We start from the raw sequence: 26,422 nt of genomic DNA on the forward strand, positions 1-26,422 counted from the left end.
CAGTATTCAAAAAAAAAAAAACTTTAAGTACACAAGTCTTTTCACTGTCATATAATTGTAATAATATGTTTTAGCATCAATATTACATAGAATTACTTAGAAATCAAAAAAAAAAAAAAATTATTTCTGAATTAGGCCTATTTCAAGGACAACAGTGGCCTAAATGTGTCTGAATCTACTTCATAATTTTTTTTAAAAGATTTATTTTAGGCATTTTTGCCTTTATTATGATAGGACAGTTAGTTGACAGGAAGCGAGAGAGAGAGAAGGGAGACGCTGACGGGATCCGGAAAGATCCTCGAGCCGGGACTCGAACTCGGGATGCCCCGGAGCACAATATGTCAGATAAAAGGTGCATTTTCTGTTCTTAAAGTCCCATTCACCAAGATACCTACTCCTTTACCCCTGCTGGTGTACCTGCTGGTGTACCTCCTCACCCTTGAATTTATACATTTACTTTAATGATTAATAAAGTCAAGTCCCGCCCTTTATTTTTTCACATTCTAAAACCTGTTTCACTTTGAAATATGTCACAATACATAAATCAATTCAGCCATAACTTCTGTTACATGACTTTAAGTTTGCCAAGCAAAGAAGGACACTAATTATTAATCCAAAATCAAAATGGCAAGATGCAATAGAGGTTTGCTTTTGTTGCATTTAAATGGACATTGTGTTTTTCTAGTTGTGAAGGTTAAAACAATGTTAAGGTATTAATAAATAGAGCTGCTTGGGACTCTGACTTGTCTCGGACTCGATTGGTTAAAGACTCGGACTCGACTTAGGTGGACTCGAACCCAACACTAAATAGAGCTGTTGTAATTATTATTATCATTATTATTGTCTTTTTTATTTTAGTTAAAAAAATCATTAAAATGTTACTGAGCAACTGACGAGTAACACTGTTTCAGTGCAGATTTTCCTCGCACTTTGGACTTTGAACCCTGGGACCGCGAGCTCGTGCAGCACTGTTTGAATATGCAATTCATGCGTGTATTAGAAAACATAATGTTCTGCAGTTAATTTAATTGTTTAAGGCCATTTCGCGATTTCAATCATCACACAGTAACCAGCAACAATCACCCCTTCCTCTTCTCATTGAAGACATGCAATGCAGTTCTAAACTGTGCTTGTAATGATTTTTGCGTCTTCTATCTCGGAGTTTTAAATGCTTGCACATTGCCGACATGTTGGCTGCATTAGTGTGTGCCTCTGTTTGATCACGTCCTGTACAATTTATTCGGTGTTATCGCTTATTCGTGTTTTTTTGTTGTTGCTATTTTCGGCCGAATAATTTCGGTTGTCGAACATTCGGTGCATCCCTAGTATTTATTTTATTTGAAGAGTATGGAGGAGTTTGATGCTGATATAGAAATACAAATAAATAAATCTGTTAGGATGAATGCACATAAAAAGCTTTTTTTATGTTGTATTTATAATAGCTGTATTGTTGAAAACCCATCAGTCCTGGGAAGAGGAAACTACCCTACCAGTTTTGATTAACTGTTTCCTCCTGGTTGTGTCTTTTAATTGAACAACAGGTCCCTGCCTCCCTGTTTCCCCTCCTGCTAAATAATGCTAGTCTCAAGGCTGTTTGGAAATTTGTATATGTTACCAAAATATTCCAGTCATAATCTGACATTTCAAATGTGATCTCCACCCTTCTGAATCCTGCAAAAAAAACTAAGCTTTCCCTGTTTTCCATCATGTATTCTGCATTTCTAAATAATCAAAATAGGCATGCTTACTTGCATCAGCTTGTTGGTTTTTGTGGTTAGGCCTATATCTTCACAGATGTGCTTGCGCACAATGTTCAGCAGTGGCATTTTGTCAGGATACCTGTGGTTTAGTTTATGTGGGGCAGTGATTTTGAATATAGTATATTTTCATTTAAAAGGATAGTTCACCTAAAAATGAAAACTGTTTACTCACAACCTGTATGACTTTTCCCTTTGCAGAAATATCATGGAACAGACAAAAAAAAGTCTTTATAAATTATTAGTAACATTTAAGTTGATATTCTATGAAAATCCCAGTTTATAAATGTTTTAATTATTGGAGAACTACTATTTTAAGCACAATCATTGAGTAAAGTATCTGTTTTATTCAGGGAAAATGATCCCTTCGATTCCTAGGCACCATGTCTTACTTGATGATTTCAAGGAGTATCATTTGTCTTTTTGTTCTGTACATAAACAATGAAAAATGTTTGAGCTTGCTGTGTTCAAACGGGTCAAATTCATGTGTCTTTTGCACGTGGCTTTACAAAAACAGGAAATGGCATGTTGCTGTAACTGCTGCTGCTGGCATTGAAGTATATTCTGCAAAATGAAAGGACATTCCTGAATAGTAGAGGAAAAATTTAAAGCTTAAGACTCAGTTATTGGTTAAAAAAAAGATTGACCACTTTTCTGAATATTGTGTGCAATATGTCCCCACGTTGTGCGCCACATTGTGCTCAAATGTGTTGTAAAACCAAATATTTTGTAAAGCCAGTTGCCTCTCAGGGTCTAATATGTCACTGGAGAAAGTTGTTTGTACTCTCTCATTCATGCTTTATTCAGACTTATTGAGGTTGTAACAGCAAGGTCTTGAGTCAGAGCTGTCCTTGCACCCTGAAGCTATGGGCCGGATTCAATAGTGTGCCGTCACTGTGTGTAGAAACCTCTATTGATGAAATGTAGGCATCTGGACCTGGCAGAGGTTTTAGTCATTTTGTCATTCATTGTCATTTTAGGCACATTATTTCATTTCCTGCAGGCTATGACGCATGCAAACTCTTTATTATATTAATCCGTCAGTTTATATCCATTTAGCATGTTGTCCTCGGGGAAAACATGGGCAGGAGTGGGCATGTTATTGGACGAATGCAGCTGAGGTCGGCGTGATAATGATTGTTGTTGATTCCGTTAAGTGGTGCAGTTTTGTTACGTGTATCTCTTAACTCGCGTTTTGTTGGAAATGTACATTCATTGGATCGTTAAAAGGCAATAAAAGCGTTGCTGCTCACTTCCTGTGTACTTTACAAACTGAACCTCTTCAGGTGCTTTCAGCCCTTGAGTGCAAACAAAGGGATAATTGTAACCCACGCAGCATTCCCACCTCCAGATGCATCAGATTGTCCCTCTCCCGGACATGTCCCGCAGCTGTTCTGTAGCCTGGCAACTCACCATCCAGATGGAGAGCGTTTCGATTCCCTTTATCTCTCCATCACTGTCGTATTTATATAATCTCCATCTTCACGGAAGCCCCGCCCACCAACACAGGCTACAGGTGGAGTGCAGGAGGGAGAGGTGGTTGATGCACCAAGGTCGCTGCACTTCCTCATTGAAGAATAAGTAGTGCTTGTACCTGAGCACACTGTTGCTGCTGGTGAATAACCTGGCCACAGCAAGGCCAGAGATGAGGTTGATTTCAGAGCTGATTGTTATTACAGCTGCTAGATCAGGTGCAGATTAGTAAATCAGCAGTTACATACTGTACATAACTGTCTACTGATGACGTCCACTTGTGATCTTCCTGCTGGGGTTGTTTGTCTCACCAATTAAGCCGGGAGGGAATATTGTCAAGATTCTGCATACACGAAGACAGAGTTTGTTTGCGGCCTTTGCATGCTGCTTTTATTTTGTATCATTTGTATGCTTCATGTAAAGAGTATGCTAAACATTCGAATTGAAAACTCTAGACCGTTACCCAGCTAACAGGAAATGTTCTCATATCTTGGGCTAAGTGAGTAGTAAGTAACGTTAATAGAATTTTCATTCAAATTTAACCGGTCTTTAATGTTCTAAAAGTGTTAGCACAAAAAAGTTATTATTCATCATGGAGCATTTCTCTTTTCTGGGTGTTTGTCTAACGTTAATCAGAACTAGTATTTTAAGTCCTTATGGATCTCAAGACATAAATTGAAATCACATTTTGTCTATAAAGACCTGCTCTGTTGTGCTACTGTATATTGCATACTGGCATGGCATAGTTTAGGATCCCTGTTCACAATATGGCTTAGTGCTCCTATTGTGGATGGCTAGTGCCAGACAGAGTTATTTGCCTACGCAGTCAGACTTTTCAACAGCAAACTCTGGTTAGAGGTGGAGTTGATGGAAAATTCCAGTAAATTCCATAGCTGACCTTAGTGTGGTCTCTGTGCGCTCATCCTGAGGTCATGTCTTCCTCCCTCTGTTGACCTTTGTCTAAAAGCTGTTGTTTGGTTTTAGACCTCTTTGGAATGATGGACAAATTGTCTACCAGCTAGTTTCTCTGTGTATTACATACTAAACAAGATGTTTTTGTAAGACATTAACACTTCTATCCAGAAAGAATACATTGAATCAATCAAAAACGACTGTAAAGACTAGGCATGGGTCGGTATGAGATTTTGACGGTATGATAACCTTAAGCAAAAATATCATGGCATCACGGTATTGTCGTTACAGCTCTAAAATGTGTTATTTTTAAATGACTGGGTAAAAAAAACAAAAATCTGCTGAACACAATATATTTTGTTTTTGAGCAACATACAGAATATTAGGAACAGTAGAATTTGTTTATTTTTCTTTGATTTGTTTCCTAAAAAGAAGAAAAATAAAGACTGACATCTTTATTTAACCTAAATCTGTAATTACAGTTATTTAATTTGTTATATAATTCATATACATGTCATTTATATAATTTCATATAATTTATTTATATAATTTCATATAATTTGATTTAATAATAACCCAATTTGAAGCAAAAACAGAATGTTCTGACTAGCTTTGTGAAATTATACTACATGCCTGAAGGAAGCAAACAGCAGAAGCTCTGAATGAGACGCAGATTCTCTCTCTGACAGCAGGAGGCGCTTCTGGAACACCAGATACTGCGTTTCCTTGGTTACCGCTGTAAACAAAGCAGCGCTGCGCTGAAACACTGCTTCAATATGAACTAGTTAAAAAAGTTTGTCAAGACAAACTTTAAGTTGGCTTGAGAAAGCCGGACCAGAAAGTTTGAAGAAGTTTGAAAAGTTTAAAAAGTTTAAGGAGTTTAAAATTTTTTAAGTTTGATGGTTTTCAGTCTGAAATAGTTTGAAGTTTAAAGTAGGTTTTAAAGCTTGAAGTTTGAAAGTTTTGAAGGCAATACATTCTGTCAGAGATAGATAGATGTAGATAGCATGTTGCTAGCATGATTAGCAAGTGACTCGCATGTCATTAGCATGATTAACATGTGACTAGCATGTTGTTAGCATGATTAACGACTGAATAACATGTCGTTAGCATTATTGGCAAGTTACTAGCATGTTTCTAGCATGATTAGCAAGTGACTAGCTTGTTGCTAACATGATTAGCCAGTTACTAGCATGTTTCTAGCATGATTAGCATTCTACTATCATGTTGCTAGCATGATTAGCAAGTTAGTAGCATGTCGCTAGCATGTTTCTAGTATGATTAGCAAGTGACTAGCATGTTTCTTGCATGATTAGCATGATGCTAGCATGTTGCTAGCATGATAAACAAGTGACTAGCATGTCGTTAGCATGATTAGCAAGTTACTAGCATTATATTATGATTTTATGATAATTAAGCACTATTTAATGATAGAACTAGTGATTAGAACTAAAACTTGGTAACCATGAATGAATGCATATTTGTCATTTTAACTGAACTTAGGACTGGTGGTGGTGTTTAAGATATTGTTGGTCATAGGTAATAGTAATTATTATTAAAAAAGCCTACTACTACTACTATTATTATCTGCTGGGTTCATGAATATTAATCACGTTGTCAGCGTTCGCTCGAACTGATTTGCTGAAATCAAAACAGGGACAGTAATAGATGAGCGCCAGTCAACGAGAGCTGTTCGCGCATTAGCTCCGCCCACTGCCGAGAAACCGGCATATCTTCTGCTTATTCTTAAAAGCTGAATAATTCTAAATGAACTCTGAATCTGTGTTGAACGCCTCTTACACACATACTGGCGTGTAAAATCTAAGAATTTATTAGCCAATGGCTAATGTTAGACATTATTTAGTCGCCCAGAGTAAGATTTAGTCGCATATGCGAGTGATTTACTCGCAATGTAGAGGGTTGAGTGCATAAATGCGCACTAGACTGAGCTTGTGTCGTGATGATGTTCTTTGATAATGTAATGTTCGTTGCTCGTTTTCTGTAGCTGCTTTTTGAATAACTGAGGAAATGCAAGCATTATAATTAGTAACTTACGATGTTTCTATTAATTTGTTATCATGTTAAATACAAATTCAGTCATGTTAAAAACATTTGGCTGCTTTTAGCCTTGCGCTGGAGTTGGTTCACTTTCCCGCAATGAAACTAAGTAAATAATTTACATAAATTAGCACGATAATATCGTGTATCGGCGATCTCACAGGCTGACAGTTGGACGATATGAAAATTGAGCATATCGCCCAACATTACAGTAATAATGCCTTCCATTCTCGCTCAGCCTGCAATAGCATAATGGAACTCACTGATGATATATCATGTCATGTCATCATCTGCACGAACAGGGTGTGCGGAGGTTTGCAATATGTCGACAGGCAGGTGTAGCACAGCCTATCCTAGCCGAGGGAGGGATACGAGGGATATGATTGGATGACCATTTTATGGTCCTATGTCCTCCACAGATTATATAAATACTAGGGATGGGCATTTTTTGGCAATTTCTCATTTCGATCATCCATAGGATTTAAAAACGAGTACCCAGCTAACAATTTTTGGTTCCCAGAACGTTTCCGGAACGTTAGTTTTTAGTTCCCATAACGTTATTATAACATTCCCCTAACGTTAGTTTTTGGTTCCCAGAACGTTATTCTAACATTCCCCTAACCTCTTTACTCCAATATGATCACCCCGCTGTACGTTAGTAATCATCCAGCACACTCGTGACCCAGTATAGTATAAGCGGCATGGAAATGATCTGTATGGACGCCTAATCAGTATTATAAAAACCACATCTTGTTTTTATCTATTGTTTAAGCTTAATCTGAGCACATCAACCATCGTATGGAAGATTAAATAAGATTAAATCTGTCCTTTAATATGTAAGATTACGGAGTACCCAGATTTTACATTTCTTCAGCACCAAATAAATATATATATATATAAAAAAAAATAAAAAATTACTTGACTTAAAGTAGGATATCAGTATTAATTTCTTACCACTGAAGTGTACAGTTTGTGCAGCAGGACCTTCTTTTGATCTGTAAACAAAAACCTCTCGCTTAACATCATGTTCTCTTCAGTTAGGCATTTTAAATCCCTCCAAAATCATATTTACTCTTATAAATATATTAATTTGAAGTAATCGTTCAATAAAGAGATCGATAAACGAGCGAGTCAGTCAGCCAGTTAAATGAAAAATTACCGTTTATTTTTAAATTCTGCGAGCGCGTGGCTCTCTGTGGAAGACAGGTGAAAGCGCGTGCAGATCAGAGGCGCGCAGTAAATGAAGATGAAACATACCCACGAATTTATGATTTCTGTTGTCACTCTACGCTTAACCCTGGCTTAATTTTATAATTTAAATCGCGTTTTGATTGATCTAATTTCTGTATCTTAAAGGGGTCATATGATGCGATTAAAATTTTTCCTTTCTCTTTGGAGTGTTACAAGCTTTTGGTGCATAAAGAAGATCTGTAAAGTTGCAAAGACTGAAGTCTCAAATCCAAAGAGATATTCTTTATAAAAGTTAAGAGTCAGCCACACCGACCTAAAACGGCTCGTTCTAACACGCCCTCACATGTCTATGTCACAATGTGGGAAGATTTGCTTAACGCCGCCCAAATGTTCACGCAAAGAAAGAAGCCGTAACTTTTATTCTCGCTGTAGTATTGTTGTTGCCGCCGCCGCCATGTCGTAAAGACGCTGTGTGCTTCGTTGTGAAAGCGAAACTACTTTGTTTGGTCTTCCAAAAGAGGACTATATCCACTTTGTCATGCCTGGAGTTGATCCGTGCTGGTTGCTGAGGAAATACTACAACTTTGCGCTGTGGATCGCCGGATCGGCTTTCACCGTGGACAAAGCGGAGTCCAGCCCGGGGTCGTCACATGTCCTTCCGGACGCTCCTTCGTCGAAATAGCCGGCCGCGCAGTTCTCAAACCCACCCGCCTCTGCTCACTCTAACCCTCCCGCCGTTCCTCACGCTAGCCCCCGGTCTCTGCGCACTGTAGGCCGCCGTGTGTGATGCTGTTTCGTTGTGAAAGTGAAACTACATTGTTTGGTCTTCCAAAAATGGAGACGACTAGAAATCAGTGGTTAAGTTGTATTTACAACACTGTTCCAGAACACTTCAACCCAAATATTCAGATGTGTGCAGCACATTTTATGGAGGACCGTTTCCTGATCCTGGGAGAGTAACGTTATACAACAATGCCGGCAGTTCTGACTCACAGTCTGTAAGTACGTTTTTTTATATTTGAAGAGTTTTTATATTTAAAGCGAGTTTTTAGGGCAGTGTAGAGTAGGGCTTGTTGTTTGTCATTTTTTATGTACAGTATGTGGAAAATGTGTTTTTTGAACCTTAAACCGCATAAACACATTTCATTACACCAAATACACCAAATACTGTTCTTTTTAGCAGCATCATGTGACCCCTTTAATAAATGCTGCATTAAATGAATTTCAGGGTTCTGTATGGGTCATTACACATTAACATCTGCGACGTTTTCATTGGAAAGATAGTTTTACAGGGTTATAAAAAATAACCTGAGAATAACCATAAGGGAACATTCTGTATAAGTTATTTTTAGGTTATTTAAAAATAACCATCCTGCAACGTTCTGGGAATGTTATTTTATGGTTGCAAAACAAAATAACACAAAAATAACCATTAGGGAACATTCTTTGTTATTTTTAGGTTATTTAAAAATAACCATCCTGCAACGTTCTGGGAATGTTATTTTATGGTTGCAAAACAAAATAACACAAAAATAACCATTAGGGAACATTCTTTGTTATTTTTAGGTTATTTAAAAATAACCATCCTGCAACGTTCTGGGAATGTTATTTTATGGTTGCAAAACAAAATAACACAAAAATAACCATTAGGGAACATTCTTTGTTATTTTTAGGTTATTTAAAAATAACCATCCTGCAACGTTCTGGGAATGTTATTTTATGGTTGCAAAACAAAATAACACAAAAATAACCATTAGGGAACATTCTTTGTTATTTTTAGGTTATTTAAAAATAACCACCCTGCAACGTTCTGGGAACGTTATTTTATTGTTACAAAAAATATAACCTAAAAAGAACATTCACCTAACGTTAGTATTTGGTTCCCAAAAAAATAACCAAACGGGAACCAAAAACGAACGTTCCGTGTTTGCTGTATACTTGGGGGCGGGGCATGGTCGTAATGGATATAATGAAAATATCTGAAGACTGTTATGAAAATTAATATTAAAAATATAAATATGACATGAAAACCTGTCTATGAAAACATGAACACATGATTAGAACACTGTTAGATTATGATTATGATGCAGCAATGTTATTAAAAAAAAAGAGGCATCTAAAAAGGAATAGCTGCCTGGGGTGAAGCTGAAGACTGAGGCCCATTCTTTGATACATCCTATGATATTAATCAGATAGGCCTAACTTAGATACATAAAGTAACATTACAACTTGAATTTGCACAAAAGGGTGCAAATGCCAGTGAACTTTAAATTACGCACTATAGCGAGACAGAGAGAGAGAGCAGGCTCCCGCCGTGGTTCGCATTCATAACAGTGTGCTGAAACACGGGCAAGGAAAGCAGACAGTATTTACTATAGATTTCACATTCTATAAAGTTCTCATTATAATGCAATGTTTATACATTATCAAGTGATTCCTGAAATTGTCTGCGCATTTTCAAAGCCATACGAAGTACGAAAACATGTTAATTGAAGTATGCCTACTGTTGAATAAATATGATGAAAGAAGCACTGCTGCATTATTATAACATCAGTATTTAAAAAAATTAAAAAAAGAAACCTCTAAAAGCAGTATGACCATCTCGAATAACTCGGTCAATATTATCGGGCATTGCATTTGAGCATGAATCTAAACACTGGTAATATGCAGTACATTCAGCATGTTAATATACCAACTATGTTAGATTAATCAGATATGTATGTAGCTAACCCAGACATCACTACGTGACTTCGAAGCCATGCTTCTCTCTCTTCTCACGTTTATACTTTGGACCGCATGCTGTGGCCAGCTAAACAATCAGAGCACCGCCCAAAATGCTGCTATAACTAATCAGAAGAAAAAAAAATCCACGATTATTGTTTTCATGATCAATTGTCGCTGTCAAGGCCGAGTACTCGATCGCTGTTGCACATCCCTAATAAATACATATAAATACATCTAGACCACTTGCCTTAGTGATTGCTATCGGGATGTGAAGAGACTTTCAACCAGCATAACAAAAATGTTTTTGAACCAAATCACCTATGCCATGGCTTTAATGATTCAAAAATAATATAGAAAAGCTAAAAAATCAAGGTATACACAATAGCCTTCTGCTTATTTTAAATTATTTAAAAAAAAGTAATACTAAACAATAATAATATTAAAAGGTAAAGATCCTATGACATATTTCTTACTCCGAAATTAAGAATTTAACATGCACAGTTTTTTTTATTGCGTAATTGAGTAATAATCCCCCCAATATCTAATTTAATGTGTTGGTTACAAAAACATTCTAGAGATTTAAATTATTTGAATTGTAATAACATCCTTAGATTCTCCCTAGTATCTTTGTTTTAATTTTAGCAGGGTGCAAGGGGGAAATATCACACCCTTGCTAGGGAGTCCTCAAATATTGTCTTTGGTAATAGGAAACTCCATGTGGAGTGGCAAAGGTTGAAAACGACTGCTGAAGAGTCTGCTTTATATGAACAGAATTCCTTACAACATTACTGTGGTAATATCATGGCACAGTGACAGTAATACCATGGTGTTGTAATATGTACTGTTAAAATATGTTGATTGCCAAATTCATATATTGTGGTGTTTACATTATATTCAAAATGCCAAAACCATGGTACTTTTTTGTATATGATGGAAGTTTCTTCCTCCTGATGGGATGAACCGCCTGAGTCCTTTTCTTCTCTTTTCTGCTGATGTGTACGTAGAACGAATGAGAGCAGAAGCGAATGTTCACCCATGCATCAGTACCCCAGCACACAATCAGTGCTGTATAATTGGCCCTGGCCTTCAAACACTCACTGGCCTCGTTTTCTGTTTATGGGGCATGCTGAGCCTGACAGCAGAAAGCTATAATTGCAGTGATGTAATCCATCTGAAGGTACAAAGGGGCCCCTTCTCATCTCGCATCTCTCGAGGGAGCCGTTGGTACTGTGTTGCCATAGCAGAGCCACCCGGGAGTGTCTGGAAAGCTGCTTTGCCACTTCTTGGGTGCAATTTGAAACAATCGAATTATTATTTAATATGCTTTATTGCACATAAGGAACATCGTTCGTGGTCATCCCACTCTTGTTATGATTTGTGTGGGCTGAAATGGCCCAGAGGAGAGTAATGACAATGAGGGAGGCTGTGCGATTTATGCATTTGGTGCCATTTCCTGCTGTGATTATTACTAGGGATGCTTGACCCTTCCTGGCCCGTTCATGTTAACATGCAGCGCTCCAGTGCCCAGTGCATCAGTTAACAGATTCCACAACCAAGTCCTGCTCGACAAGAAGGATTTGAACCCCTAGTGGCCTAACCAAATGCTCTACCGGCAGAGCAAGTTTGTAATATCTTCCCGGACAGGGTGGATCGGTCAGATAGGGCTAACAAAGGCTAAACATGGTCTGCAGCATCAACAGTGAACGATCGCATTACTGCCTGTCGCAAATGGGAGCTGCAGCCTGCAGCCACTGGAGATTTGTTTTTCAGTGCTGGTGGTTATCACGGATGCTGAAAGACAAAGTCAAGGGGCACAGTTGACATTCAGTTTGATAAAAATTGTGCATGAATAATTAACATCTATAATAGTTGTATTTGAAAGGAATATGCAAGAGAGCTTGGATACAGAATGTTATAGTTGTATATTTAGATGCAGGAGAAGAAATAACAGGCTTTATGTCTCATGTTTCAGTAGTAAAGTAACTAATTGCTTATTGAGTTTATCAAGTGGCTTCCTCAGGCTGTGTTGCATCCACTGCTGTGTACACTAGAGATATTGAGTTACCTGAGAAGAATTACTTTAGGGCTGCACGATAAATCGCATGCGATATTTAGCGCGCATCTTATCAGTAAAGCCGGTTCTGTAATCAGTAGTAAATCTCCATCACCTGCGGGCTTTCACATTGAGTAGCATTAACTACACAGAGCCGTTGTTCACTGACGAGCTGCGCAAAACCACGTTCATATTCGCGCGATTTTTTGCGCAGCTCGTCAGTGAACAATGAACACTGTTGTCACAGTGAATTACACTATATTTGTGTGATATGTGTAGGAAGACAGAGACAGAGTTTGTGACCATTAGGGATGCACCGAAATGAAAATTCTTGGCCGAAACCGAACAAAATTAAACAGTGGGCCGAAGGCCGAATACCAAACACGGTTTTTCAAGTTTTTTCCCCCCATGTATTTACCCATTTTTATTTTCACCATTGCATGAATTAAAAAGCCAAAATGTGCTTTTTACTGTTTTGTCTTGCTTTTCAAAAAAATTTAAAAATAATTTACAAAACAACTATTTAAAAATATTTAACACTGAACATTTTTAACATTCTAGCAGACACTATACCAACAAAGCACAATTTAACTTAAAATAAGTTGGTAAAATAATAATTTTTGGCCATCAGACCCCCTTCTTGAATCAGACATGTATTTTTAACTGTACAATTAAACAGCCTTTCTGAGAAGAGACTTCTTTTAAAACATTAGAAAATATTACAGATCCTAATTTGAACGCTATGTGTGAATGTTATAATAAATGTAAACGCGATTGTCTGACTTTTTATTTTATTTTACAGAACAACAGTAAAATTACAATACTAACAGTTATGAATGTTGATAGACTTCTTGCTTTTTATTTTATTTTGGCGGAAACGCGCAGGAAGACCTCAATGCTTCTTTTTGTTGACAACAGATTTATAAATGAGTCTCATTACGAATACGTCGTACGTATCGCATTGTCACATGCCTTGTAAAAATTCATATAAATGTGACTGAGCAACTGACGACTGTATCAGCGCAGATTTTCCTCGTGCTTTGGACTTCTGCGAATTCGTGCAGCGCTGTCAGAATACATGCAATGCGCGCGTGTATTAGAAAACATAACGTTCTGCAGTTTATTTACTAATTGTTTAAGGCCATTTCAGGATTTCAGTCATCATGCAGTAACCAGCAACAATCAGTCATTCCTCTTCTCACGACGTGTGTGTTGCATAATAAAGAACCTCTCACTCTGCTCTGGTTGCTATTTAATCGTGTCATATCATTGTTCGGTACAGTTTATTCGGTCTTTTCGCTTATTCAAGCTTTTTTTTCTATTTTCGGCCGAATAATTTCGGTTGCCTAACATTCGGTGCATCCCTAGTGACCATTACCGTACAAAAATAACCTGTTGACACATCCTTTAGATTCTTTTTTTTACAGAATCAAAAAAAAAAATCCCCACACTGCTTCTTTTTATTTGTAAATGTGGGTAGAGTGTATTGCCCGTCATCTCCTCTGACATGATTTTGTGCAGCAGTAGAAGCTACACACTGCATTGTCGTTGTCTATTTTTCTGTTTTATGATGGGTGGCAATCATTATGCTGGAGCAAAAAGGAAAAATGCAACACTGCTTAGTATTTACTCAATGAATTCAATATGCACTGATTCTTATTTAAGCTACAAAAGTTAAGTAAGAGCAGTGAGTGATTTTCTCTTTGTCTTTTGTTCATGGCCCCAAATATTGCAAGCCGTAGCGATATGCATATTGCGACATGTACATTTGCGATATTTCGATATATTGCACAGCCCTAGTACATTGTAAGAAAAATATCTAGAAAAATGTAAAAGATAATAGTAATTTTCCAGGACATTATCCGTTATCCATTATTCATTATCCATTGTAACCTGAAAACATAAAATACAATGCATAATTTAAAATGCAGGGGGAAAAAACTGAGAAATCCTTCATATTATAATAGTAGATTGTGCTCTATTTTTACAGAAGCATACTAACTAACTAACTGCTTAAAACCATCATTGTTCAGAATGTGTAGTTTTACTAGTTTACTAGCTAAAAAAAACTTAAATTGTAAGTGTTCAAAAATGTGTAAGTGTTCAATATTTCAATGTTGTATTTAAAAATACAGTTATTTATATTTTAATATTATGTTATATTATTTTACAAGCAAATCTAAATTAACATTATATAAAATAATTTTTTTGCTGAGATATGATGTAGTGACAATTTTGCGTCGTAATTACGTAATGATGTCATCGTGCAATGACATCACAACGTCATTTAAAAACTTGGCAACAAATCAACCTTCCTTCAGCGACTTCCCCTGAAAATGATTATCAATGAGAACAGGTGTGCTGCTTCATTTTGTGAAAACCACGATCGTAGCCTACCATTTAAAAGTTTGGGTTTCAGTAAGATAAGAAAAAAAAAAAGGAAATCAATACTTTTATTTTGCAAGTATTTGAGACTCTATTTATAACATTTATAATATTACAAAATAACATAATATTACAATATAATATTACAAATAAATTCTGCTCTGAAATGTCTATTTATCAAACAATCCTGAGAACAATGTATTATTTCCACAAAAATATTGAGCAAAAAAAACGAAACGTTTCAACATTAACAATAAGAACCATTATTAATCATTGAGCACAAATAGCAACTGATAATATTTGTGCACCAAATCATCACACGAGAATAATTTCTGAAGGATCATGTGACACTGAAGACTGGAGTAATGATGCTGAAACTTCAGCTTTGCCTTCACAGGAATAAATTATATTAAAAATATTAAAATAAAAAACAGTTCTTTTACATTGTAATAATAGTTCACAATATTACTGTAATTTTAATCAAATAAATGTAGCCTTGGTGAACATAAAGCATGTTTAAAAACATTTTAAAACATCTCAATTATCCAAATGTTCCATGTTAGTTTTTAGGTTGTGACCTAGGCACGTTTCTGTGAAATTCATCCATATGTAGAATGTTGAATCATACGTTTTCCTCTCTACCGCTCCAGTGCAGCGCGTGCAGCCGAGGGGCCGGTCTTCACTGGGGTCTGCAAGTGCTTTTCACGTTCCAAAGGACACGGTTTCATCACGCCATCAGACGGAGGCAATGACATCTTTGTGCACATATCTGAGTAAGTTCACCGGGCAAACATCTTGAACCTTCAACAAGATTTCAGGCTCCTACATCCAAGCCAACGCACATTCCACAACAAACCCAGTTAACTCAGAATCGTCAGAAAAAAAAACACAAATCATTATTAATATGCATGCCTAAACAGAGACCAGAAATGTTAGTGCTCCAACAGGTGAATAGATTCACGTCAGTAACTTAAGTTTATTAATTTGTAGATGGATTTGAGCTGATCATGAAGGAGGGGCTTCTGGGAATAGAAGCTCGTGGAGTGTGCGTGTGAAAGGTTTTGGGGTCAAGGCTCAGTTAAACACTTGAATATGAGAGATAACGAGACAATAAACGAATGTACAGCTCACAATGTGAAAGGTATCATCAATCCACAAGCACAGCCTCAAAACAAACACTCATTATGCTGACAAGATCGATTACAGGCTCAGGTTCCCAGCAGAAGTTATGAGGCCGGCTCTCAGATGAACAATGAACGTCCACATAATAGAACCATTAACACTTTTAAAGCATCTCGTGTTGAGCTGTGGCACCTGTGAGGAATCAGTCATGTGAGGATAGAAATGGAGATGGCCGTACCTGCAGTGCGTAAAGGCCCTGTAGAAGAGTCTTCCCTGAGCGCATCACCTCCTCCAGAAGGTTCTCTCTTCGGATCACATTAAGCAACTCTGATAAGAACAGATTCTTTGAGGGGTCTCCCATCCACGTGTTGAAGATTCTGTAGGGCTGAGGTGCATACAGTCACGTCAGTTTAAATGGTCATTAAAGATGTCATGCAACCAACATTTGCATTTTGTAGCATTTAGTTTATGTATTTTAGCTTTGAGGTCATCTATAGGCAAATACACTATTAAAAGTTATGGTCACACTTTATTTTAAGGTCCAATTCTCGCTGTTAACAAACCATTAACTACGACTTTTGTCTCAATAAACTCCTAATTTGCTGCTTATTAGTAGCTAGTGAAGTAGTTACAGCCAATATGTTAATAACAGGCATGCTAATAAGCAACTAGTTAATAGTGAGAACTGGTCCATAAAATAAAGTGTTACCAAAGTTTTTTTTTGGTAAATGTAAAGTATTCTAAATGGAAATACCTAAAAAAAGGCTACTGGCTATTTGAAAAACAAAGCAAAGCAAAGCAAAACGTTCCACCTCCAATTTTTTGTTGTAATGTGTCAATACAAGAAAGAAATCTTACAAGCATTTTCATGATAATCACTAATTTCATTATTAAAATAATCACAAAAAGATCCCTTAGACCAAAACATAATGACATTTTTGTTATGGTTTTGTAATAATAATAATTATTATTATTACAAAAACATGAACATTTATTAATAAATACATTACTTTTATTATTCCAACAACAAAAAAATTATAGTAAATTCTAAAATAGAAATACAAATTTATACAAATATTTTAGTAATGAATACTACTACTACTACTAATAGGGGGAGGGGTCTGAGTGTGATTACTTCATTATTCAAATAATCACACTCAGATCTCTTTTACAACATTTGATACAAAAGATCACTTTATATTTTACAACATTTGGGAAGTTGCAACAAAAAGGCACATTGTGTGCATATATTATTGCCAACACAGGTCTTTAAAACAATCAGCTGTTATATTTGTAATTTAGCCTTTCTAGTCAATTAACTAAATGTAGCCCAAGCTATTTTTTGTTTAGAATTGAGATAACCAAAGAAGGTTACTTTACAGGAAGAAACATGTTTTCGACAGTAGGGGGAGTGATTGCTCAATTCCACGCAGCTATGAACCTCATCCAAGGACAAGCAATTATTTAGACAAACAATGATTGTGAAACGGACAGAACAATCATCTGGTACTAAAACACATTATAATGCTATTCATCAACGATGACTCAATAACAAAAAGGATAAAGCAGGCAGTTGGGGACAATTACTGCGAGTGATTATTGTTGCCGATTCTTTACGAGGTAACATATGCAGAAGCAGTGACAGCTCTTACTTTGTCTGGTTGCAGTTCATCCCTGTGGTAGTATCCTCCTGTCAGCAGCTTCTTGCTGAAGGAGACAACATCAGCAGGGTCGTCCAGGCCCCAATGCTCATGGGCCCAGAACTTGCCTGTTGTTCCTCCACCTGTCTGCACCTCATCCACGTGGAAAGCACAGCCATGCTGAAAGAACCAGACACAGATAAACATCTGTCGGCTCACTCTCGGTCAAAAGCCATCCTGTCAGCCTGCATACAACTGCATACAACACCCGCCGGACACGGCCGCTGCGTTTCGCCACGCTCCATTTGAAGTGAACACTTCCCGAGCTATTCAGGGAGAGCGTGGACTTCCTCACAATTACATAAGGAGCTTCTTTTCTCTGCATAAAGCAGCCATATTAAATTATTCCCTTTTGTCTCCTGCCTTATCTCATTCAAATTAGAGCAGATAAGAAGAACTTCCTACAGAGTCTTGAGTGCCTTTTTTATTGGACAGTTCAAAGAGCCTCATTTTAGCCATTTATTACTGGAGTGTCTCTCTCAAATGACTTCAAAGCAAAGATTCGGTAAACAAGGACGATAACTAAGCGTTAGAGAACAGTCAGCCTAAAAAAAAAAGAAGCATTTTGACCTTGCGTGCAATATTTCTCAGTTTGATGAAGAAGTCAGGTGAAGCGTGGTTGTCCCCTCCCTCCGCCTGGATGGGCTCGATCACAATGCCAGCCACTGGTTTGCCCTTCTGCCTCCACTTCACGATGAGATCCTCAGCCTGACACACACAAACATTAATATCTTACTTTTATGTGAAGTAGGTAACACTTTGCAGTAGGTGCACTGAAACACAGCGACTAGTCTGCTTTTCTTAAATAATGCTGCAATTCTACTGAATATAAACTAAATATAGGCTATTTTAGGAAGGAACATTTTAGAAAGGAACAAAAAGAGGAACAATCAATAAATTAAGAATCATTTATTGCCATTGTGTGAATAATATATAATGCTGCAATCAATAAAAAAGTAACTGTAGTCTGATTACAAGTTTTTAAAATGTAGTTTAATCTAATTACAAGTACTTAATCTATCTATTAATATATAATGCTGCAATCAATAAAAAAGTAACTGTAGTCTGATTACAAGTTTTTAAAATGTAGTTTAATCTAATTACAAGTACTTAATCTATCTATCTATCTATCTATCTATCTATCTATCTATCTATCTATACACACACAAACAAAAAGACATCAGTGGTTTACTATTAAACTACTGGGGTTTAATAGTTAAGTTCAATCAACTGCATTTGTAGCATTATGTTGATTACCACAAAAAATAGCTTCTATTTGTCTCTCTCTCTCTCTTTTTTAATCTTTTGCCCTCATGCAAAAATCTTGATCATGCACATTCCTATTAAAATCTTGGAAAATCTGGCATAAAAGTTTTCCAAACAATGGTAAATGTTGCAGTACCTATAGTAAAAGCTGTTTAAATAATAATTTATACAGTCATTTTATATCATGTGGTGATACTATTGAAACGGTGAGCATTTTATCATTTATGGATTGGCATCACTCACTTTTATTGTAAGTGCCTCACTGTAGCAGATTTTATTTTATTTTTTAAGAAAAGGAGATACACCCAAAAATGCTGTTGATTGAGTTTAAGCTGTCCTGAACCTGGAGGAACGTTTTTTTGTGAACATATCAAGGAGACATCTCTGACCTCCTCCAGGCAGCGGGCCTCTTCCTGGGCGTTCTCCCTCACAAACTCCTCCAGAGGGTACTGCAGTTTAGGGAAGGGTGCGATGGGCCAGTCGAAGGACGGTATATCCAGCTTGTGAATGACTTTGGAATGTGTTGTAGCCAGGCAACCTGCAATCCAACAGCACACACATAAGGGATGTGTGTCCTAGTCAAAACAAAAGAGCCAGGCTTCTTTGTTTTTCAAATGAAGTCATACGATACAAACAGCTGCAAAGGCAAACAAATGAAAGGCAAATATAAGCAGGCTAGGTCAAATAGAGAATTACAAGCCCAATTCCAGAGAAGTTGGGACGTTTTGTAAAAATGCAATAAAATCAAGAATCTGTGATTAGTTCATTCTCTTTAACTTTTATTTAATTGACAAAAGTACAAAGAAAATATTTCCAAAGTTTTCACTGACCAACGTAAATGTATTTTGTAAATATTAACAAATTTTGATTTTGATGGCTGCAACACACTCCAAAATAGTTGGGACAGAGGCAAAATAATAGCGAAAAGGTTATAGAATATCCACTTTAAACTGTTATGAAACAGTTCAGAGAAGTGTCAAACAAATCAAAAATCACATTTCGCAATGCAAAATTGCAAAGAATTTAGGTCTTTCACCAACTACCATATGTAATATTGTGAAAAGATTTAGGGAATTCAGAAAAATCATAGTACATGTAGGACAAGGCAGGAAACCTCAGTTGAATGCGCTTGACCTTTGAGCGTTCAGATGGCATTGCATAAGAAACAGTCATGCTGCGGTGTTAAATATAGCCACATGGGCTCAGGAGTACTTCAGAAAACTGCTGTCACTTAACACAGTCTGCTGCTGCATCAAGAAATGCAACTTGAAACTCTGTTACTCTAGGAGAAAGCTATACATCAATTCTATGCAGCGATGCTGCCGGGTTCTCAGGGCCAGAGCTCATCTCAGATAGTCAAAAAGACAGTGAAATTTTTACAAAACGTCCTAACTTCTCTGGAATTGGGGTTGTAGAATCTGCTTAAAACGTACTTTACAAAAACTGCATCAGACACATCTTTCAATTCTTTTTTCGTAAGTCAACATAAAATTTCCAAGCACTTACCCAAAGTTCTTCCATGGAAAGCTCCCATGAAAGACAAGATGCTCAAATCTGGGCATCCAGGACTCTGAGAGAGAGAAAAAAAGAGATTAGTGTGTGTGAAAATAAAATGATGTTGCGTAGTCGCATGCGTAGTGTTTTTTTCTAACCTGGTTGATCATGCAAGTGCCGACTTCCTGCTCAGAGGGGATGGCGTATCCTCTCTCCTTATTCTAGAAACAAGTAAAAACAATGATTTGATATCAGGTGATTTAAGAGTTATTAATGTGTATAAAGTATATATTTTTAAAGTATATAATAAGTATATATATTTTACTTTTTTAATGTATTATTTATTTTATTTTTTTTGCACCCTCAGATTCCAGATTTGGTATCTCTGCCAAATATTGTCCTATCCTAACAAGCCATACATCAATGGAAAGCTTATTTATTAAGCTTTCAGATGATGTATACATTTCAATTTTAAAAAATTTACCCTTATGACTGGTTTTGTGGTCCAGGGTCACATATTTTGTTATGATTAATTTTATCAATAACAGCCCTAATATAAAGTAATTAAAAAAATAATTATAATATAAATGTATGCAATAACACCAATGAAAATATCAGAATAGTTATTATTATAAAGTATTTTGTTTTTATATTAGGAATTTTTTTATATTTAATAGTTACTCCAGTGAGTTTTTTTCTGCAACAGTTTTAGAAGACTGCTTCCCCATGTGTATTATTACTGCCAGAATACAACCAATCTCACAACTAGAGTACATAAAGCAGATGTGCTTTGTGTGGGTCCTCATGACACATCAAGTCCGCGCAAGAGCAAACTGAGGAAAGTGCACTCACTCTGTACCAGATAAACATGGTCTTGAAAGCATTCTCATTGGAGCAGGAACCACAGGCCATGGTTTGTACTCGCGTCATCCCGCTGGGGGCAATCTGATTTTGAAGAAAGTGTCATTTACAGCACTCCACACTACAATAAATAGCAAGCCACTTCAGGCCAATGTGGAAAAGAGTGCATTTATTTATGATATCTGCAAAGCATGTTATCAAGATTACGAGAATCACAATGAGCTGTTTTATAACTACTGAACACAAGCTGTTCTTCAAGTGAAAGGTTGTAGTTGCCTCATTATTGGGGCAGATCCAGACAATCTGTAATCCTTGTGCAAAACGTAGTCCTTACTCTGTACTTGTGAAGCGTTTCAGCAAAATCAGCAATAACTCACAGAGACATATGCTGTAATCAGCTTTCCTGGATGTTTTGAAATATGAACAGATTGATTTTTCAAGAGATGCTTTACTTGTGATTTTTGCAATTCAACAACACTCACCGATAGCAGGCTCTCGATCAGTTTGTCTGGAAAGTTCTCAGGTGGCAGAATACCAAGTGCCGGCCGGTTGACAAATGCACTCTGTGAAAACAAAGATTCACACAAAAAGGATTCACTAAAGGAAACAGTGTCCCTAAGAATTTAATTATTTCGTAAAAATGTTTTAAGTGCCCAAGAAAAGTATTTCTTTCCTATATTTATCCATTTTCTTTGAAACAGGAAGTTTAGGTCAAACATGCATGTCTTTCTTTATAAAAGCCAACAGGCTTCAGTAATGTCACAGAGATGAACATGATTGGCTACTTGCTACTTTACTCGTCAGTTACAGGTGGTATAAGGGGGCAGGACATTCTCATTCTGGAAAGTTTTTAATTCAATAAAAATCTGTGTAGCGAAGGATGAGCAATCAATATTTTTGGTCTGTTTTCCATTTGAAAAAGACTACTAATATTAAGTGTGTATACACTACTATTCAAGAGTTTGGACTTGGTAAGATTTTGTTTTGAAAGAAACTTTTACTTTAGTAAGGTTGGATTAAATTGATCAAAAGTTACTGTAAATGCATTTATAATGTTACAAAATAACTCTCAGAATTTCACAGAACTGTTGTTTTTTTAAACTGTCCATTAAAAAAGAAATCTGGAAAAAAATGTATCATGGTTTCTACAAAAACAGTAAGCATATTAAACTGTTTTGTACATTGATAATAATATGAAATGTTTTTTCAGCAAATCAGCATATTAGAATGATTTCTGAAGGATCATGTGCCACCGAAGACTGGAGTAATGATGCTAGAAATTCAGCTTTGCCGTCATAAGGAATAAATCACATTTAAAATATATTAAAACTGATATTTAAAATCGACATAACTTTTCACAATATTACTGTTTTACTATATGTAAAAATAAAAATAAAAAAGGGGGAAACATGCCTGAACTGATCTGTTATGTCTGCAGAACAAGACGCACCCAAAGCAAACTGAACAAATGCCAAGGTTCACATGAACGTGTGTGTCCTGCCCAAATTTTAAGTGCACATAATATTTAGTGTTTTTTTTCTTTCTTTAAATTGAGCTTACATAAAACTCTGCATAGCAATCCCAGCTATGACCAGCAGAGAGCTCTTGCACATACTGAACATATAACAGACAAGTTATGGCAAAGCAGAGAAAAATAATTATAGATATCTGGCATAACATTGTTGAACTGTGTTGTTCCCTTCTGTCAAAAAACAGAAAGCTGAACACTGTCATGATATTCAGCATGTCCGCATGTTAGGAGAACAACAACAACAATAATAATAATAATAATAATAATATACACAAATACTTTTCATTATCGAATTAATCTCTCAAAAAAAATATTTTAGAAATTAGACTTGTTTAAAGGCAGAATACTGAGAGCTCAACAGAAACAAGCATGGAAGCGTTTGTGGGAAAACACCAGCTGTTACCTCATGGGTCATTCCTGTTATGCAGTACATTTTCATGTCATCATATTTGTTGGCTAAAAATGTAAATTATATTTCTTTAAGATTAACATATAGTAGTTTCCTTTATTATTATTATATCACAAATAGATGTACAGTATCAGTGTCGCATCTTTTCCATCAACCAGTCAACATTTATAACACTCTATGCATGCTGTATAAAAATGTACATTGTTCTGAAAAAATTGTTTTTAGATTTTTGTATTCATTATGGTGTTTATCAAACAATACTAAAGATCCCATCAATTTTACTCTTTATTGTTTTTTTTAAGAGTTCTGTTCTTTTGCACTTTAATCTGTTTGAAAGATTTGTTTACTTTGTACATATTCTTTGTGCAATGTGTTACTGTTTTTCAGCATGTCCGCATGTTAGGAGAAGTCTAACTTAGAAGATAGGTCTAACTAGAAGATAGTTAAGTCTAGAAGTTAAGTCTAACTAGAAGATAGGGGGAAGTCGTGGCCTAATGGTTAGACAGTCGGACTCGTAACCCAAAGGAGTACTGGCAGGGATTGTAGGTGGAGGGAGTGAATGTACAGCGCTCTCTTCCACCTTCAATACCATGACTGAGGTGCCCACCGAACCCCCAACTGCTCCCCGGGCGCCGCAGCAAAAATGGCTGCCCACTGCTCCGGGTGTGTGTGTTCACTGCTGTGTGTGTACACTTTGGATGGGTTAAATGCAGAGCACTAATTCCAAATATGGGTCACCATACTTGGCCACATGTCACTTCATTTTATTATTAAGTTTGCAATTTAATACTGTTATAAATACTGTGTTTTGGCAATTATCGCGATAGGACATTTTTATACTGTTAGATGCCTAATCACAAACAAGTGAAGATAGGGATGAATTTTAAATCATAAACTTTGGTTTAAATGGCTGTTGCCATTTCTGGCCTGGACAAGTTTTCACGGTTTCTTCATTTTTTCCCCTTTCCCCTAATCAACATATTTCAAACAATACATGTTTTCTTAGAACAAACTAAAATGTATATAATTAATATTTTTTATATGTAAATTTACTACCAACTTACCAAGCTATTACCATAATTATGTTTTGTGGTATTAGTCTATTCCATTTTAAAAAACTAAAGTTATATAAATTGATCAAGTAATTTCTATTATCAAAACTTAAAAAGGTTACAAAAATATAAAAATGGTGAACTTTATCTCTTTAGCTTTCTTATTTACATCATGTTGAGATCCATCTTTATGATTTTATTGCCATAGAGTAAACTATCAAGTAATAATCTAAAAAAAAAGAGTTTAAATGCCTGAGCACATTTCTGAAAATCTTTTATATCTTTTAATAGAAATACTTCCTTTAATTATACATATACTACATGCATATTAAAGGTTAGTTCACCCAAAAATGAAAATTAGCCCATAAATTACTCACCCTCAAGTCATCCTAGGTGTATAAGACTTTCTTCTTTCAGACGAATCCAGTCAGAGTCATATTAAAAATGGTCTTTGATCTTTCAAGCTGTTTAAACAGAAGTGACTTTTCAAAAGAAGTGAAATAAAAAGCGCCCATCCATTCAAAAAAAAAAAGTGTCTCACACGGCTCCGGGGGGTGAACAAAGGCCTTCTGTAGCGAATCGATGCGTTTTTGTAAGAAAAATATCCATATTTAAAAGGTAATAATCACTTTAATGTAGCTTGCGCTCACTTTTGTAAACGGAAGCAGTTCCGGGCGGATGACGTATGAGGTCAGCTTTGCGCATGCGCCGCTCAGAAGTGACAACGCAGAAACGCAGCGGAGAGATCAAAACAAAACAACGGTCACTAATTAGAAGTACAAAACTAGGATTTGTAAAGAAGAATGTTGAAGGATTTCGATATAAGCCAAGAGGAGACTGGTTTTCCTTTGCTAAAGTAAGGAAACTTTGCTTCCTTTGATCCTGTAAACAAATGTTGGTTTTCACGAAACTCACCGGCGCATGCGCAACACTGAACTCATACGTCATGCTCCCGGAACTGCTTCTGTGTACAACTGTTGGTGCAAGCTACATTAAAGTGATTATTACGTTTTGAATATGGATATTTTTCTTACAAAAACGCATCCATTTGCTACAGAAGGTCTTTGTTCACCCCCCGGAGCCGTGTGAGACACTTTTTTTTTAATGGATGGGCGCTTTTTATTTAACTTCTTTTGGACCGATGCATGCAACACCCACTGAGTGGCATTAAACAGCTTGAAAGATCAAAGACAATTTTTTATATAACTCCGACTGGATTGTCTGAAAGAAGAAAAAAGATTAACTAACCCTTTAATGTCCTATACCTACACAGAGTACAAAATGTACTGCAGAAAAGGAAAAACATTCACATGAACTCTTGACAAGCAAGTACAGACTAGCTTAACACTCCACCCACTGTTTCAGTTATCTGAAAATATTCTCATTTTTGTCAGATGTCAAAAGTGGCAGAGTTATCTGTTTTGCAGACTGACGACTAAATCTGTCCAGTGGCTGATCCAGGATCACAGAGAGCTCTAGATATAAAATTTTAAGTAAAACATTAAGTAATAGCACAAGAAGATTGCAGTTATGTTGACGTTATGCATGAAGGAAACAAACTAATTTCTCTTGCTGCTTCAGTGGTCAAGAAGAAAATGTTACATCCCTTCTGTATGCATGTGTCTGTCATTGTGAATGCTGTGGGAGACTGGGGGTTGTACACTAATGTAACTAAAATATCCCATAATGCACTTCCGTCGAAATGATACTGGAGCAGCAAGTGTGAGGGAAATCAAAGCTCATTAAATCTGAGTCATCACCTGAAGACATCTCTGAGAGCGAGAGACAGTAGCTTCACTCAATTTGTTGAGGCTGATTAAATGCAAGTAAGCTAACGGACCAAACCAATAGCATGCAGACAGAGGAAAGGCGCTCTTTCTGCCTCTCAGGTCTGTTTGTTGTATCCATAATCCGGCAATCCTCACAGGAAGTCCTCAGAACCGGTCACTCACTTTTAATCATCCACAACAAACGTGCCTTCATGCAAAGCCACAGGACACTGCTCACATTTACTGAACATAGTTATACTATACTGTATATATATATATAATACTTAAAGGGGTCCTATTATGCTCTTTTACAAAATCTTGATTTTGTTTTGGGGGTGTACTAGAACAGGCTCTCATACTAGCTTGCTTGAAAAACACATAATTTTTCACATATTTTACATTATTACAACACCTTTCTCCCCAGTCTGGCATGAACAGCTCGAATAGTTCCTGTATCAAATGAAAGCCCGCCTTCTGAAATACAAAATGTGCTGTGATTGGTTAGCTGGGCCAGTGTGTGTTGTGATTGGTTAGCTGGGCCAGTGTGTGTTGTGATTGGTTAGCTGGGCCAGTGTGTGTTGTGATTGGTTAGCTGGGCCAGTGTGTGTTGTGATTGGTTAGCTGGGCCAGTGTGTGTTGTGATTGGTTAGCTGGGCCAGTGTGTG

General features: G+C 36.6%; 1 protein-coding gene across 1 annotated transcript in view; it reads right to left on the reverse strand.

The window, feature by feature from the left end:
• Window positions 1-15,869: 15,869 nt before the first annotated feature.
• Window positions 15,870-26,422, reverse strand: part of LOC107568422 (4-aminobutyrate aminotransferase, mitochondrial-like) — a 28,943-nt gene continuing 18,390 nt past the window's right edge. Inside the window, exons 6-14 of the mRNA XM_016254397.1 lie at window positions 22,557-22,610; window positions 21,479-21,611; window positions 20,988-21,080; window positions 20,294-20,356; window positions 20,148-20,211; window positions 19,031-19,179; window positions 17,946-18,083; window positions 17,328-17,495; window positions 15,870-16,060 (exon numbers count right to left, since the gene is read on the reverse strand). Of these exons, the coding sequence (XP_016109883.1) occupies window positions 15,878-16,060; window positions 17,328-17,495; window positions 17,946-18,083; window positions 19,031-19,179; window positions 20,148-20,211; window positions 20,294-20,356; window positions 20,988-21,080; window positions 21,479-21,611; window positions 22,557-22,610 (1,045 nt within the window). The 3' untranslated portion in view covers window positions 15,870-15,877. The remainder of the gene's footprint in view (window positions 16,061-17,327; window positions 17,496-17,945; window positions 18,084-19,030; window positions 19,180-20,147; window positions 20,212-20,293; window positions 20,357-20,987; window positions 21,081-21,478; window positions 21,612-22,556; window positions 22,611-26,422) is intronic.

The sequence above is a fragment of the Sinocyclocheilus grahami genome, unplaced genomic scaffold, assembly GCF_001515645.1.
Source record: "Sinocyclocheilus grahami isolate Dianchi unplaced genomic scaffold, SAMN03320097.WGS_v1.1 scaffold27.1, whole genome shotgun sequence".
Classification (NCBI taxonomy): domain Eukaryota; kingdom Metazoa; phylum Chordata; class Actinopteri; order Cypriniformes; family Cyprinidae; genus Sinocyclocheilus; species Sinocyclocheilus grahami.